The sequence below is a fragment of the Anas platyrhynchos genome, chromosome 3 (genome assembly GCF_047663525.1).
Source record: "Anas platyrhynchos isolate ZD024472 breed Pekin duck chromosome 3, IASCAAS_PekinDuck_T2T, whole genome shotgun sequence".
Classification (NCBI taxonomy): Eukaryota; Metazoa; Chordata; class Aves; order Anseriformes; family Anatidae; genus Anas; species Anas platyrhynchos.
In genome coordinates this window covers 14134023-14150295 of record NC_092589.1, presented here as the reverse complement: position 1 = coordinate 14150295, position 16273 = coordinate 14134023, and the positions used below count along the sequence as shown (strand labels likewise).

The window sequence follows — 16273 nt, the reverse complement described above, 5'->3', positions numbered from 1 at the left end:
CTTCATAAAATTCTTTTCAAATCTTAAGCAATGAAAATCAGACGAGCAGAATTTTTCTCACTGGTTTCAAGCACCAGACGCGTTCTCTTATTCTGAAGCAGAATGAGCTTAAAGAAAAATGTGGTCTGAGGTTAAATTATAGCCTTTTACGGAGAAAAGAATGACACTGTAAGTTGCTAATTTTTTACGTTTTTATTTTTTTAAAGGAAAGTAGATTTGTAATAAAAGTTTTCTGCCACCAGAGCAGGCGGAGGTTTGGTTTGAGGATGCTCCTATTGCATCTTCTCTGACAAAGACCCTAAGCCTGTTGGGATGCTTTGCTGTGGCTCAGGAGAGGCTGGTTAGCACGGCACTGCTGTGTCTGCCTGCAAGCACGCTTTGAAACGCCTAATTGGAAACTGAGCAATTAGCTTAGAAGCCTTGTCAGAGTTTCTTCTTGGAAATCGGTGCCGTTAGTGTTCCGTAGACAAGGTGAGTCTGGCTGTCATTTCCCAAGACTGTGTACGTAATAGGAAAGCAGCAGAGAGCTGCAGTTCAAATGAAGCCCCTCGAAGCCCTCATCTGCTGGATAATAACTTTAATTGACAGGTGATTTTTTCAGCTACATAAATGTGCTTCTTACTGTTTCTGTTCCAGAGAAGGTGGCTGTTGGGAGTAGAAGCTTTAACCTTACGAAGCTGTTCTTCATTGCACTTTGAGACGAGTAGGATGTTTCAGGCTTCTTGTTTTGTTTTTTGTTTTTTTTTACTAGCTACAGAATCATGTAAATTAAACCCCTCTAAGTATCTCACATGAAAAGCTCTTAACTTTGCGATTTCTCTTTGTAGAATGGTGATGAGCTCCGAGGCAGGAGCTTGCCACGTGAAAAGAAAAGCTCAGACACCCCAGCCATGCTGCTACCCATTTCTTCGGCGAGACCTGTGGTCGTTGCACTGCGAGGTGTTCCTGTGTGCTCTTACACATCAAGCAGCCTCTTCGCAGGCAGCTGCATCCGATGCCTGGTGCTCTGGGGCCTAGCTGAGGATAATCACGAGGATCTTAGCAGGGCACAGCCGTACGTGGAGGTATTTGTGGTGCTGCCGTGGCTTCTGCCTGTGCCCACTGCCCTGCACTGTGGGGCTTGGTTGCTTAGGAACAGGTTGGTGAGATGACAGCAGCGCCCATCTCTTGGCCTTCAGAAAAGAAGGGCTGTGAATTTGCAGCTGTTTGTATTGTAGCTGACCAGCTCCGTGTTTATTAAATCCAGCGTGTTTAACTAGCGCATCCTCCAGAAGACTTCAGTTACCTGGGTTTTTCCAGCTGCCTTCAGAGCACAGCGCAACAGGCATCAACCCGCGAGCTCTCGGAGCAGGGCAGAGCTTAATACCAAGTGTGACATTTGGCAGAGTGTCTAGGGGGATGAGCTACGTCTGCTTATTGCGTTTCAAAAGCGCTTTACTATTTGCCAGGCTTTTTGTTTTTCTTGAATTTAAGGTCCCTAGGGGAGCTGGGCAGAAAGGTTGATGCTTCCCCAGAATAGCTGCTTACGTCTTACCCCACGCGAATTCCAGCCCCTCCAACTTTTCACTCCACAAGCAGGTAGGAGAAAAAGGCAGGGAGCCTGACTCAGTACCAGGCTGTATCTGCTGCCATTCCTCCATCGCTGCCTTTACTCCGTACCCCAAATTCCTCCAGCCTCTGCCTTCCCTTCGTGCTGCCCATCGCCTACCCTCCCACGCTCACCTCCTCCAAGTCTGCTCAGTGTTTGTGCAGCTCCTGGCCAGCTCCTCAACACCGTGTGCCTCTCCCCTGGGCTGGTGGACGAGCAAAATCGCTGCTTGGGTAAAGCAGAGTCTCAAAGGTAATTGCCTTCTGAGCTATAGCCTGCTGCCTGTTGTGGCGTGAGAAAGCTGCTTTGTGTCATCGGGGAGGCAGCAAGGTAGCAGGGCTTATTATATTCTTGTTTTCACTTTCAGTTCACAACTTAAATACCCACAAGGAGCACATTTTCTCTGCTTAAAACAGCCTTTTTGAATTATAATGTCATCGAAAATTCCATTTCGCCTTTGCTTTAAGTGCTGGAAGGTTTCCCAAGCAAGGAAGCAAGTAGAAAACAGCTGTTTTCTGCAAGGCAGAGAAACTGTAAACCCCACCATCATTATTCAGCGCTGTACACAAAAGGCTTAGGATCTGGCAGGTGGTAGGTGTTTGTACGGCACCTAATAGCAAGGACCTAGGCTTGGTAGTAATTTGTCTTCTTTGATGCTCTTCCAATTTAAATGTCAGTAATGGAGATGATACAAAATACGGTGCGGATAGATTCCAGTTCACATAAAGGGATGCAGTCAGCTCACGTATGGGTTTTTTAGCTGTTGTAATCGATGGAGCTTTTGTTGATGCAGGTAAGGTGTGATCCCCAAATGTCTGGCTTCGCAGTGCATGTGTGATAACCAACTCTGGCGTGTGATAACCAACGAGCCAAGGTGTTGTGTGAGGCTGGGGAATAATGAGCTCCTGCTACATCCTCCCCCAAATTTCTTCTTTCTTCCCAGATCAGGGTGGAATGGCTTTTTTTGGGTTTGTTTTTTTTAATGGGTACAATCAACCAAAGCAACTGGCAACTCGTGTCCCTCTCGTGTGACTCATCCCTGCCCGTGGACGCAGGGACTGCGTCAGCTGGAGCTGCAGCAGGTCTCCGTGGGGAGAAGACTCACGTGAGGAGAAGGAGCATGCAAAGGGACAACAACCAGGGCACATGGGGCATCCTGGGCAAGAAATGGCTGATTTGGGGACTGCCACAGGAGGGCTGCAAAGTCTTCTGTCTCCCTCTTTGGGAGCATCGATTAACTTGGCATGTTGATGAGCCAGGAGGGAGGGTGCTCAGCCCTGTCTGCTCCCAGGGAGACTCGGCCAAGTATTGGTGACTTCTGGGTCAGTGCCACCCACGGAAGGAGTTTGTCTCTCCTCCAACCCTCTCCTCTCCTGTGTTTTTCCTTTCCATTGTTGCATTGCTCCCTTCTGTAGTAATTATCATTTAAGGACTTCTGTTCAAACAACCCGATGTTGATAACCTCTTCTGGCCTTCCGAGCAGACAGGGTGGCTCTAGAAGGAACCAGACGTGTTTTCTCAGTACCATCTCATAGCTGAGCACCTAAATAATCCCTAACTCTGCTTTACAATCCTGTCACAGACCTTACAACGCAGGGATATGCTCTGGCATCATCTCACCAACGTCTGGTTGAACCTCAGTCACCACTGTGAACCCAAGGGTGATTTGTGTCATTAATTTAGTTCTGTTCAAAGAAATGATCCGTGCCTCCCAGTCCCCTAGTTTTCTTGGCACTTATTTAGGGTGGCACAGCAGAGGCCAGGCAGAGACGTTCAGCCCTTGTTCCAGCTTAGCCCCAGCACGTGGCTGATCACACTGCTGGAAGGGGTCAAGGACTTTTGAACTTCTGGAGGAAAACAAACCAAACCTCAGCCCCAGCAGCACGGCAGTCCTCTGCATTTGGAGATGAGGCTTGCTGCTTTTGTTGGACACAGCTGCTCTGGTCCCATATAACCCCTAAGAGCACCAGGGCACTTCTGGGGTCGATATGGGCTTGGGGTTCACTTTAGTGGGTCAATACAGGCTTTGGTGGGCTTGAGCTCCATTTTGTGAGCAGCTGTGCCAGGGCTGAGTCATCCCAGAGCTCTGGAACAAACGATCCCGACCCTGAAACGAGTGCTGTAATTGCCCTTTTCATCACACTGCTGCTGACACACTCTCTGTTTTAGCTCTCGTACTCACAGCTACACAAAAAATTCCCCAGACCTCAGAATAGGACGGGCCTTTGTGCATGGGGCAGGAGGGGAGCCCACCCACGCAGGGTCCCCAGGAGGCTGTCACACCAGTGGAAGTGGCCCAGGTCCAAACCAGGATCTGGTTGTGTGCTTCGGGCGGTAGGGTTATGCACGTGTGCCAGATGGAGGCGTTAAATTTTCATCAGCAGCTTTATAAACACAAAGAATATCCCGTTATTGGCCCCCAGGTCTCGTGCTAATAAGCTGCAAATGCTGGTCTTCAATTAGCGGGGAGTGGGGGTGCAAATGGAACAATACACGGCCCTAGTGATGATTATCCATCATGTGAGGGTGAAATCAAGACGTGAGTAATTATTTGTTTGGGGTTTTCATTTTTTTTTTCATTTTTTTAATACCTGCTTGGTAATAGAAATGAGTAAAAACTGGTAAAAATAATTGGGGCCAGGTTGTCTGGTGGTGAAACTCCATTAATTTCTGCACGTGTTGGGTCAAGCCAACACAAAGGCGCGTGACAGCTGTGCTATAAAACTCTCCATGGAAGGATAAATGGTCTGTGAAGGACATTTTTCCTGCTGAGAGCTGGCCAGGGAGGTGCAAACTTCTAAGTAATGCTGCTATGTGTTATCGGGGAATCCTGGCTTTCCTGTAGGGTTGAGGGTACCCTCAAGAAAGGGCATCATGACATGCTCCTGTGCTGTACGTGTGTCCCAGGTGAGAAGCTCTTTCTGGACCCTGCAGCTTCATGGGGTTAGTTCTGGGAACTCTGCTTCGAAGCCTTCTCGTCTCGCTTTAAGAAGGCTTTGATGGGAAAAATTGACACGTGTAAACTTAAATCAGTAAATGAAAGAAAACTCACCTCATAATATAATCAAGTGCCTTCTTGCTAGTTGGCAAAAAGGTGCCTCGTGTTTTACAGAATGAGGAGAGGCCGAGCTGCCTGCCAATGCCCTGCATCCTGCTTATGCAACTTGCAGCTGACAGCTCTGCAACCTCTGGCTGAGCCCTGGAAAATTTTCCTGCCGGTGACTCAGGTGCTTGGCAAACGGGCTGGCGAGGCAGGCTGGGAGATGAGGTTGCAGTCAGGGGGGCTCCCTGGGTACCAGAGCCTGATTCCAGGTCCCTTTTTGTACCTCCTTTTTGTAGGAGAAGATGTATGTGGCCTGCTGCTCACCCTGCTCATGGCTTTGCCAAGTGTCTTGGTGCTGCTGGTGCGTTAATCGGGCATAGCTACAGCCCTCTTCATTACACTGGAGCAAAACAATCAGAGCAAAGGAGAAAGGCTGAGCAAGTCCTTGGCTCTTAGATGAAGATTTCCTGTAAAAATCCCTGCAGGACATGGGGGGAGTGGTGCACTGCAGCTGGGCAGTGAAAGTGGGGCTCCACGGGGCAGCACGAGGTTCCCTCTTGCAGGCCCCCTCCCCAAACCCCGTGCACTTGCTGTAACAATGCCAAGGAAGCTTTAGGTCTGGCTGAAAACCAGGGGACAAGCCTGCACGTTGTGCTGCAGCGATAAAGGTGAGGACTGCGGAAAGGGAAGGAGTGGACCGACTGGTGGAGGAAGGAAAAAGAAACGGGCAGAACGGTTTCAGCTGCAAACTGGGCTTTAAGTGTAGGTCGGCTGCTGGCTCCGGCAGCAGCAGATAGCAATTTCCACCTCTTTTTGGAAGTGTGAGTGAGAGGAGCCCGGAGGCGTGTACCGTGGAGTAGATTCAGTCACTGCAGAGGGACAAAACTGGGACACCTGTGAGATGCCCAAATACAAGATTAATCTCTGTGAATCTGTGCTGCGAGCCTCGCTGGCAGAACAGCGCGTTAAAGCAGCGCTTAGCTCGCTCCTGCACGGAGCTTGGTTGCCAGACTGCAGTGAGGGGGGACAAAAAAAGATTTTGCTACAGGGATGACCTGGTGACTAATGAGTTTCATTGATCTTGTGCTTGCAGGAGAAAGCAATCCACCCTCTGCAGTTCCTGCTGGAGCCTCTGAGAAGGGAAATGTGAGATGTTATCCAGAAGCTGGGCTGTGTGAGCACACCGAACCGAACGATGCTTCTCTCTCAAGTACGTATGAACGTGAAAATACAGAAGATGCAAGCATCAGGAAATCTCTGGATGCCTTCTACGAAACGTATTGCAAAAACGGGCCAGGCAAAGCTGATCCCACCTGTGAGGCTGCGTCGCGATGCCTTTCACAGAAGGTTTCGGAGCTCACAAACCGGGGCGGGAGCAAATACGCACTGCGGTGCCTGCAGATGGCCCAGGTGGTCCTGAACAGAGACGGATGTAAGATCTTTCCAAACTACCCCACTACAGCTTGTTTTTCAAAGCCAGCTGAGGGAGAAGCCATGTTGGAGGATACGAAGAGAACACCTGGACTCTCAGACGATGTCCTGCAGCTCCTCCTGAAACAGACCCGGACAGAACACAGCCCCGATGTGCTGCATGAGAAGTGATCAAGATGCTGCTTTGTGTGTCACCAGAGCTTGGCTTTTTACTGAGAAGGGTGGTAGCATCTGCATCTGGAGCGTCAGACCGGAGCTTTTCTACCTACCAGGCTTCTAACCTGGCCTAAACTTCTAAACTGATCTCCCTGCCCCAGCTGAACAGCAGCCCAGCCAAAATTCAGCCCCTGCACAGGCGTGAAAGGACGTCCACGTGCTGTCGAGTGTAACTGAATAAGAGGAAATACAGCTACAGAGTAGGTTAGGTTATTTTTTTACAGGAGGGGATAAAAAAAAAAAGCGAAGCTTTATCACCTTAGAGATTTTTCTAACACTTCAGATGCACCAGCTGAGCAGAGTGGCTTTTTTTTTCCCCCTATCTGTATGAGCTGGTTTAAGAGCAACCCGAAATAGATCCGTAAGCAGGGGCTCTGCAGACGTGTTCGTAAGGAAGCTGCAGAAGCGATGCCAGCTGTGCTGGTGTCTGCTTGCTGCGAGATGCAGAGTATCCAGGAGAAGCAGCAATCACACCGCAGCACACCCAGGACCGTGGGTCACTCGGCTGTTCCTGTAGGGCTCTCTCCTTGCCCGTGAGCCCCTGCTGCTTTCTGCTGCCACGGGGTGTGACCCTCGAGCTTTCACAGAGGGGAAACCACTGTGCAGCGCTTGAGAGCACTCTGTTATCTTTTTAGACCTTGAGATTCCTTTCCTGGTGGCTGATGGGTGAGGGCAAACGTTCTGTATGATGTCTGAACCACAGGGGAGGTTCCTGTCCTTTAGGGCTCAGCCAGCACTCCTTGGTTGCAGCAGAGATTTGCTGCTTCCAACGCTGTCTGCTGCTGCTCTGATTTTAGTTGGCAAGATCATCTCTGGCTGCAGTGAGAGCTGGCCCAGCGTGCTGGTTTCCTGGCTGGGCTTGCGGTGACTCCGTGGCTTGCCCTGCACAAAGAGGTGACTTGAAGGACTAATTCCCAGCAGTTGGTTTTCGTCAGCGCCATCTGGGGAGTTTACAGAGCTCCGGGCGTGATGCATCGCTACGGATTTGGCAGGCCTCATTCTTTGCTTTGTGCTCGTGGAAACGGGGATGAATCCCAAGGAGAAGAAGCAAGGAGAAGAACCAGGTGAAGGGTGTGGGTCTGGGCTCCCTTGCTGGAGGGTGCTGCTGGCACACAGCCCCCTCTGCTCAGCACGTGGGAGCCCTTTGAAGCGGTCAGTCAGGAGCAAGCAGAGTTTCTGCTGCCTCTGGGGACCGGTTACCAGTGATTAAAGCCACGCTTCACCATCTGCAATTAGTTGTGTAAATGCTCTGTTCTTGAATGATGTCTCAGGCTCCAAAAGAGACTTACGTGGGAGAAGATAGTTTTATAGTAGTCTTTGTTGGGGTGCCCAAGCCTGCTGCCTTGATGTAGCTTTTGCTTTGCTTCTCAGCTTGGAGAGCTTGCAGAGCAAAGAACTGTCAAAATTTTGTCTTCTTAAAACCATTGTTGTTAGGTTTTCATTAAAATCTGGAATAAAATTACTGTGTTTTACGACTTTTTTTTGTTTTAGGTGCTTAAAGAAGCAGAGCTGAATTTGCTGGGTAAAGCAGGCTGCAAAATCCCATTGATTTTTAATGGTAATGATGCAAGATAAATTTTTAGGGGAGTCTGACAGTCTTTCCAGACACCTAATTGTGGTGTTAGGAGCCTAAACACATCTCAGTTTAGAATACCTGGTCATTAATTCCGTGAAGCCAATGTCTCCATTTCTGGAGAAACAACGTGAGGAGGTGTTTCACTGGGATCCTACAGTTCAATCCCTTTTATTAAGTTAAATAAGACTGCTGCTCAGAGAATAACACCCATTGCTCCTTTTCTGACTTGCTGCTAATTAATTTTTTACCAACCTGTGCTGGAACCTGCTGCATGTATTTCCGAGCCTGCCGAAAGCCAAGCAGTTGGCATTACTCATTGCCTCAATAAACATCTTCTCAGTGCCTTCAAGACGTGGGGAGCTGAATGCATCCCTCCCCTTTGCCAGGTGCTCTGAGCAGGATTCACTTGAGAGAAGCACGGTCCTGATGGGTATTTTATGGGGCTGCCTGGAAGAGACTGTGATGATAAATATCAGAGCTGCTAAGTAATAGCAGAGGGGGCTTAACTTAAGTATACGTTTCAATTTCTTGAGCTGATTTGCAGTTATAACTAAGGTACCGAATGGAATTAACTTCTCTGGATTTAATTTTTCCTTTTGTTTTTATGGGTTATTTGTGTTTTTTTTTTCTGTGTGTGTTGCTTTTGTGACTTTTCTCAGGTGGATTAGAAGGGGATCTTCTGGCACAGTTGTGCTACGATTGCTGTTCTGGATCCACGAAGCTGCTGTTTCACAGGGTACTTCACCCCCTCCTTGCAGGGAAGGTGGGCTGTCGGGACAGGGATCCTTGTCACACCCGTCCTTGCCATTGCAGAGCTGTGTAACAACCCCGGCGGGTCTCCCATGGCTGCAGACACAGCCCCAGGTGCCTTGTTGTCTTTGCCCTATGTAGGTGCAGTACACACCATGGCCAGAGCTGCTGCTTCGCACAAACAACAATGTCCAGCTGGTAGTGGAAGAGAGGAGGAGGAGAGCACGCCCTGGGAAGGGGGAGAGCAAAGAGAGGAGGAGGAGAAGGGATTTGGCAGGAGGAAGCAGGTGAGTGGGTGTCTTGGGCTGAGCTTTAGGGCAGCAGCCCTGCTGGATGCTGGCCCTGCAGAGAGGGGAAGGAGGCAGCCCCAGCACGGGGTGGCGAGGGCACCGTGCCGCCAGGCTCCTTCCCCTGCCTGTCTGAACGCAGCTGGGCCGTGCTTCTGGCCTGTTTCCCTCCCCAGCATCACCCCTCCACCAGCCTCCAGTTCCTTTCTGTCTTCCGTGCTGGTGCTAATGAGATCCCTGGAGGAGGTTTCGCTTGAAAATGAAGCAGGTCTCCGCTAGCCCAAAGAGCCTGATGTCAGTCAGCAACAGAGCAGCAAACCCACGCACAGCCACTTCAGGTCTCTCTCTGAGGCCTCCCATCTCCTGGCTCAGCTGCTGCTTTTCTGCTTTCCTCCATCTGCCAGGAAGACAAGCTTTTGTGCTTCTTTTCCACCCTCTGGCTTGTCCACTGAGGGTTTTTTTTTTCAGTGCCACCAGTTCTTCTCTGTGGACGTGTTCAAGGAAGCACAGAGAGAAAAGAAGAAGGATTGTGCAGAAAGTGGCAACGTTTGGGCAAAGGAACTGGTGCTGCTTTTATGGGAGGGGTGCCCTACTTGTATGTGTGGTAGGGGGCACACAAAACATGGGAACAGGCCTCGAGCTGCTCCCCCAGCTGCTCAGGTTATTAGAGCTAGGGGAAAAAATGAATCAAGAAGAGGATCTGGCGTGTGAGGGGATCCAGCACCTCCCAGAAGGAGAGCTGGAGGAGTTCAAGTCAGCCTTCTGCATCTGAACACCTTCGGTAGCTGGATTGGGTTCAGTGATGAATTGGTCTGTTTGGGATTAGCTCTGAAGCCACCTGGTTTCTTGTTCAGAATTTTAAAAATAAGAAATAAAAAAAATATGTCCAAACCCACGCAGTTTTTGCTGAGAAAGCTCAGAGCCAAAAGCAAAGCTCCTGTGATTTAGGAGAGCCCTGCTGCTACCCAGCAGGTATCTTGCAAAAAAAAAAACAAACAAAAAAAAAACAGTTTTGATGGAACAGGGAAAAGCTGACCCTGGGTCAGCCCCTGAGCCAGACGTGGCCTTTCCCAGTCATAAAAAATGTGAGGAACTCATCTGGACCCCACTCTCTGGGGCCGTGAGGGGTGCTCCCCTTGGGGCCTGGACAAAAACGAGCTGCCACTTTTTGAATGAGGTCTATGAAATGTTCAAGGGATATGGAGAGTTCTTTTGGAGGAGCTATTGGTTGCTGATGGATTTAAATAACCACAAAATGAGGCAATCTCAGTTTGGGAGGCGGGTGTCCGTGCAGGGAGTTCATCTGGGGTCCCACCATGGGGCATTGAGCTGCTTCCCTAGGCACTGGGTGCCAGAGGGGGACGAGGCATCCCCAGAGGGGTCGGGCTTCTGCTTCAGCTCCTGCCAGCTCTTGGGGCTGCTCAGTCACTGCCTTCAGCTTCCCAGCTTCCTTATCAGAAACTTCTGGTGCAGCAAGAATCCTAGGATGTGTTTCTCTTCATCCCTTTAGGAAAGAAGATGACGAAGCGGAGCAGGCGGTTGCTGGAAGAGCGTGGAGGTAGAGAACCATCAGAGGAGAGCATGAAACTCCCTGGCTTTAAAGAGCGACGTAGGCAGAGCAGGCTGGATGCAGCTGAGGTGTTGGGATGGTGACTCACAGCCACAAAGCTGGCTCTCTGAGATGTGGTGAGCTCTGTGCTGCTGAAACACGCAGCCTTTTGGCAAGTTTGTGCTTCTCCCAGCCAGGAGCACCCGCAGCTCTCTGCAGCGCTCGCTGCCAGGTACGGCGTGCAGCTGATGGCAATAAGGCTGCCAAAAATAGAGGCAGGTCTCTAGCTGAGATGGAAGAAAGGGCAAAGGCAGAGCCCATAGGAATAAACATCCTGGGAGGTGATAAATTTGATGCAGGTCTTGCTGGAGGAGAGGATTTTTTTTTTTTCTTAACTGTATCTGGTTTCTTCTCTGGAGTACAAGACTGGTTCCTGTGTCCAAGCTGATTGGCATCACAGGTGATTAAGAGGATCTGTTCTGAGGAAGGGTGAAATTCCCACAAGGAAAATGGGATACCCAGGGGTTAACTCTCGGTTCAGCAGTTGATTTAGGTGGTTGATGATCTGATATCCTGGGCTGTGGTTTGGAAATAGTTGGCCACAGCAGCAAAGAAACCTCCGTGCATGGTTGGAAATGTTTGTAGTGTGTCTTTGGAGCAACGAAGCACTCCCAGGTCACCGACTTCACAGACAGAGCACCCACACTGGGTGCAAAGTGAGGGAGAGAAGAAACCTGAAGCCTCTGTGAGTAAAACTAGAAATGGTTTGCTTGGGGCTCCTTCCTAGAAGACAAGTGAAAGTTCTTTTAAGTTCAGACAGGTGTAGCAGTTACATACAGAAGGGCCTTTAGCTCTGGGTATTTTTCATCCCTTCTGGGGTCAAAGACGGATCAACCCATGCTATTTATCCAAGAACCCAATGCTTTTGAAATGATCTAACCCTCCTCCTGCCCCATCCGCATGTTTAGAAAAGGATGAGAGCTCCCATGCAGATGTTTCTGCCCTTAGACCTGTCTGGTCCCAGTGATCCTGGCCAGGTTTTGTTGACCCTCACCAAAATGTCCCGTTTTGTGCAGCTCTTCCCAAACTGTGAAACAGCCTCTGGGGAATTGGTCACTTCATTTGAAGGGTCCTTTCCCCTCTGCCTGGCTCATAGTTGGCACAGTTTTGAAGCAGACTCAGTTTTGGCTCTTGGTGAAGCACAAATTGTCACCTGTGCCGTGGCCCCCGTTGGTTTCTCTCCGTGTGCTTTGTTTCTGTGACCCACCCCATTGTTTTCTCTTTCTTTTTTTCCTCTGCTGCATTATTTACGGCAGGAAATAACCGCTTCCCCTTGAGGCGAGGAACCAGTTGATGCTGGACCTCTTTGTGCTCAGATGTGCTCCACTACCATTAGCTCAGCAGGCAGCTGGGCTGCTTGGGTTCGGCTTTCAAAAGCAGACTTAACCGTAAGCACTGAAGGTACAGCTCACAGGCAAAAAAATATATATAAAAAAAACCAACACCCGAGGTTATATTCTCCTTGAAACTCCCCCCTCAGCTGTCTGTGCTGTGTGCGTGCTCTGGGCAGGACTGCTTGCAAGTTGCCCCGTTTTTTGCAATAGGAAACGTCCCTCCATGTTGCTGATTTTCCCCTGCTCGAGAGCCAATGTGCTCTCAGCACCCCCCTGCTCTCCTGGCAAACTGCAGGAGGGGATTTTCGTGGTTTTCCCTAAATCGTGCTGCTGCAGCTCTGGCAATTGGCGCAGGTGGGAGAGCAGGGATCCTTGACGCCTGTTGCAAAGCTCGCACGTGTGCGAATCCCATTCCTCTCCTCCTGTTCTGCAGTGACCCTGCCTGAACTGGCGAAGGTGACAACACTTGCAATCCACAGCACCCTTCAAGGTCGTGCGTGAGCAAAATCCCCCAGGAACTTCAGGTGAGATGTGCAATTGAAATAAAGATCCACCCAAAGCCCACCCAGGCTCTCTTTAGGGGTGCTTGTGCCTTGGCTTGGGTTTTTACTGGCTGAACGGGGCCAGCATCCCTCACTGGGGTGACTCACGCTGCTGCAGGCACGGCTCCCCCTGCCCCTGCACAGCAGCCACCTCGGGACTCATCTTTGGCCCGAGCCCGGCAGCCAGCGAGTGTTGTCTCTCTGTTCCCACAACCAGCCTTCTATAAAAGTCCAAATTATTTTGTCATCCTTGACGAATCCTTCTGCTGTGAAGTCATTCCCTGCTTTTTTTTCACTGGAGCTCCTCCAGGATGCTCAGTATTGATGGCCTTGCTGATGCCTACTCCGACAATTTTTATTTTCCCTCCCACACAGCTTCTTGTAGGAGGCACTGATTCACACCAGCGACCTGCCTGATCCTGGAGCCCAGCAGCAGCCAAGGAGACATCAGGCAGGCGCTGGAGCAGATCCTCGGCAGGCATCAACGAGGGAGCTCCCCGCCGGTGAATGGAGCTGGGGCCGTTAACACCATCAGAGGATCTTTCCCCAGAAGTTTAAGGTGTTTTGGTATGCGTGGGTATTTCGGGACATATGGTTGCTAAAATCGGTGTACAACAGGCAGCATGCGTCGTATCGGGATGGATCTATTTCATTATTGAGTGTAGGTGACGCTGCATGGGGCATGTGTTTTCCCACAACACCAAAGTTCAGTTTTAAAAATACCCGGTTCTGTAGGTTTTCCCTAATGACTATTTTCCCCCACACATCGATTAGCCAACGCCAGCTGCCAGCATTTCTTCCTTAAAAGTAGAAACTGGCACATAGCGTGCAGAGCATGAAATGAGAAAGATGTGATTAAGACAGTAGCTGGAGCGAACCGAAGCCAGAAAACTCATGGCTGAAAGGTCAAACCTTTATTCAAATTGCTTTTGTGAAAGGCCTATTTGTTTGCAGGTTCTGTGAATTGGAAGGGAAAGTCTCGTAACGAACGAACACCTGGCATGGAAAATCTCACCTCAGCTCCAGCTGGACCAAGTTTTACAGGCAGTAGGAGGTTGGTTCTCGTAATGGGATACAGCAGCCAACCTCAGGGCAGGTAACCCTACCCAGCGTTATCTCTAATGACTCCATTTCTGGGTGAGATGTGCTGCACGGGCAGGGGATGCTGCTAAATGGATGCTGGAATCAGCAGCTAAATCCAGCCAGAGAAACTGGAATGATTGTGAGTAGAAGCACTGAGGTGGGGATGTGGCAGGGTGGCTTTCAGTGCTGTGCCCTGCAACCCGTTTTCTCTGAGACAAATCTGTTTGCTCTGCATTCCCAGCAGCTTGTTCTGGATACCTGAGAGCTTCAAAGGAGGAGGAAGAGGATGGGATTTCCACCCACGTCTTTGCCCAACAACATTTCCCCTAAAAAGACAGCAATTAGAGGTTGAGTTACAACGGGAGGTTGAGTAGTGAGAGGCAAGTACCGTGTGGAGTGATGAGAAGTGTGTATACGAGGCTCTCGTCTGGGTTTTTGACCACCTGACTGTTAATGCTGGCTGCCTGGCGTTCAGGAGTAAACTTGCTGGGTGTGAATTATTGAGAAAAATCCTCTGGAATGAGGAAAAACCAATTTTACACCTGCAGAGCGGTAACAACACCAGCGTGTTTTGTAAAAAAGCAAAGACAAAAAAGCAGTTTGCACACGGGTACTCCTGAACTTTAAAACCAGTGCTAGAAAAGTACCCCAGGTGCCAGTTTTTAAAATACTCCAAACATTTTGGGGAGGGTGGCTTCTCTAAGCCTCCACCAGGCCGGATGGGCTCTTGGGAGCCCTGGTCTTTAGAGGCTGCAGCGCTGGCGGTGCTTGCAGTCTCCCAGCCTTTAAGACGTGTGAACAGCACCTCTTCTGCAAAGGGGGGGCCCACCAGGACGATCTTCCTGTAGGGTGAACTCTCTGGGGGTGTGTGAGCTTAGACCGCAGCTCAGAGCTATCCTGAAGGCAGGGAATCTTCCCAGAGATCAGGCTGAAAAATGCAGCTCTGTGCTGGAGAACAGTCAGGGGCAGCAGGCACCCTCGCCAGCCGTGTCCTCTGAGCAGAAGTGATGCTGTTAATGTGATTAGGCCGAGCCAGCCCTGCTTGTAAGGCCCTGCAGGGCATAGCACGTTGTGATAAGGATCTGCCACGTGGCTGCCCTGTTTGGGCTGGGGGCGATGGAAGTGCTGAGGCCCTGAGCGAGGAGGAATTGGCTGTTTCGGGCCAATTTCCCGTGTGTTTGGGTGGTCTTGGGGTGTCCTCAGGGCAGCTCGGCCTGGATGGGACCGTCGTGCTGGCTGGGCAGCTCCTGGCACTCCCAGCCTTGAACTGAGATGTCCTCCTGATTTCTAGAGCTTGCAAATTTGCCACTCCTGACCCATTTCAGCTGCAATATCCCTCCTGAGATGGCCGCCTGGTGTGGGTCTGCTCGGAGGAAGAGGCATATGGGAACTGGCTCTTCCCAAAGCCAGAGGATGACACTTTGCATGCTCGATGCACCTTGTGTGCGAGCCGGTGAGACTGCAAGCTATGACTTGCTCTTCCCCATGTTCAGGGTAGCAGAGGTCTCTTTCAGGGTCACTTTTTCCTGCTTACTCTGCTTGCATCACCCCTTTGCCCTCCAGGGTTACAAATGAATGCTGGGCCTTTCATTGGGGCTGGTGCCAGCACTTTATTTTTGCCCCCAGAGTGTTTAAAATGCCTTCTGCTCCGCCTGTCACGCTTCATGTGGAGAGGCTGGGGTGAGTCACCCCTGAGGGCTTCTTGTCTGAGCGTGGCCAGCACCAGCTGCCAGCAGAGAAGGGCTGGGTAAGCTTTGGGGCATCACTGAAGGCTGTGATATTGGGACCAAGCCCAGCAGAGCAGGCATAGCCACTGACTGAAAGACCAGCAGCAGCGGTGCCAAGGAGAATGTTCCATGCAGGATTTTTTCAAGAGAAATACCTGAGGACCAGATAAAGCCCAAGACAAGTGGCAGCAAAGGTGCCCAGGAGAGCTGGCAGCACCCCCTTCACGGGGGAGCTGAGCCACCAACTGGTCAAGGTCACCTCTGCTGGGTGTGGAGAAGGACGTGGTGGCAGGTTCCCATGTTCCTCCCCCTGGGTAATGGGATGGCTCTTGGCAGCTGCTGGTTTCCACCTTGCGAGGACATTTAATCTTGAAAAAAGCTTTTTCTCTCCGTATCCCCCTGGCAGGATCTGTGTTGGTTCTCCATCCCTGCAGCATGAAGGTGAGACAGCAGGAGACATCATCTCCCTTTTGGGGGAGGAACAAAGTGGCAGCCCTGGTGTCAGGCCACGGGGTCAATGTCTGTGCTTGGAGCTGGCGTGCTGGTGCCACCTGGCTTCTTTGTACCGAGGTGGCAAAGCCAGGAGTTTAACACCCATCTGTGCTTGAGGAGAAGGACCTAAGTTCGTGGTGTTGGCAGGTGGGCAGAAAAGAGACCCAAATGAATGCCTTCCTGAGGAAAATAAAGCTAAATCAGCCCTGTCCATCCTGCCAGCCAGTCACCCAGCACATGTCCTGTTGGCCTGCCAGCCCTTGCACGGCTCCAGGCTGTGCCATGCCCAGCCAAAGGAGTTGGGATGAGAGGTTGGAACGGGGCACTGGAGCCCGTGGGTGGGATGTAAGAGCAATCTGGGAGCCCTAGGGGGAGAGAGCACAAAATCAGTGAATTCCTGCATTGTTAATTCTGTCCCTTGCAGAACAGCAGCTCTGCTGTGAGAAATGTTTTATTATCCTTAAGAAGGTGGGTTTGGGTTATAGCAGGGGTGGTGGGAAGGTTTAGGTTGCATTTGGAAACCTTTGTTTTTTGGGAGCAGAGCTCGGAGCACTCCTCCCGTGAGGAGGAATGGTTGCTGTGTGGCTTGCAGAGC

The 16273-nt window shown here is 50.6% G+C and overlaps 1 protein-coding gene across 9 annotated transcripts in view; it reads left to right on the top strand.

Moving 5' to 3' along the window:
* The window catches only part of SHLD1 (shieldin complex subunit 1), a 50802-nt gene that overhangs the window by 28635 nt on the left and 5894 nt on the right, over positions 1-16273 (top strand). For 3 of the 9 annotated variants that reach the window (XR_011808017.1, XR_011808019.1, XR_011808018.1), the window contains 4 exons: positions 5725-7342; positions 8514-8617; positions 8746-8891; positions 9360-10578. Coding sequence is in view for 5 of the 9 variants with exons in the window: in XM_072035334.1 (XP_071891435.1) it covers positions 5725-6233 (509 nt within the window). In the remaining 4 variants the exon portion in view is untranslated. Of the gene's footprint in view, positions 1-5724; positions 7738-8513; positions 8618-8745; positions 8892-9359; positions 10579-12267; positions 12359-12751; positions 12944-13330; positions 13599-13700; positions 13840-15592; positions 15628-16273 lie in introns of those variants that run through there. The other 6 variants (XM_072035335.1, XM_072035336.1, XR_011808020.1 and 3 more) reach the window with 5 other exon arrangements.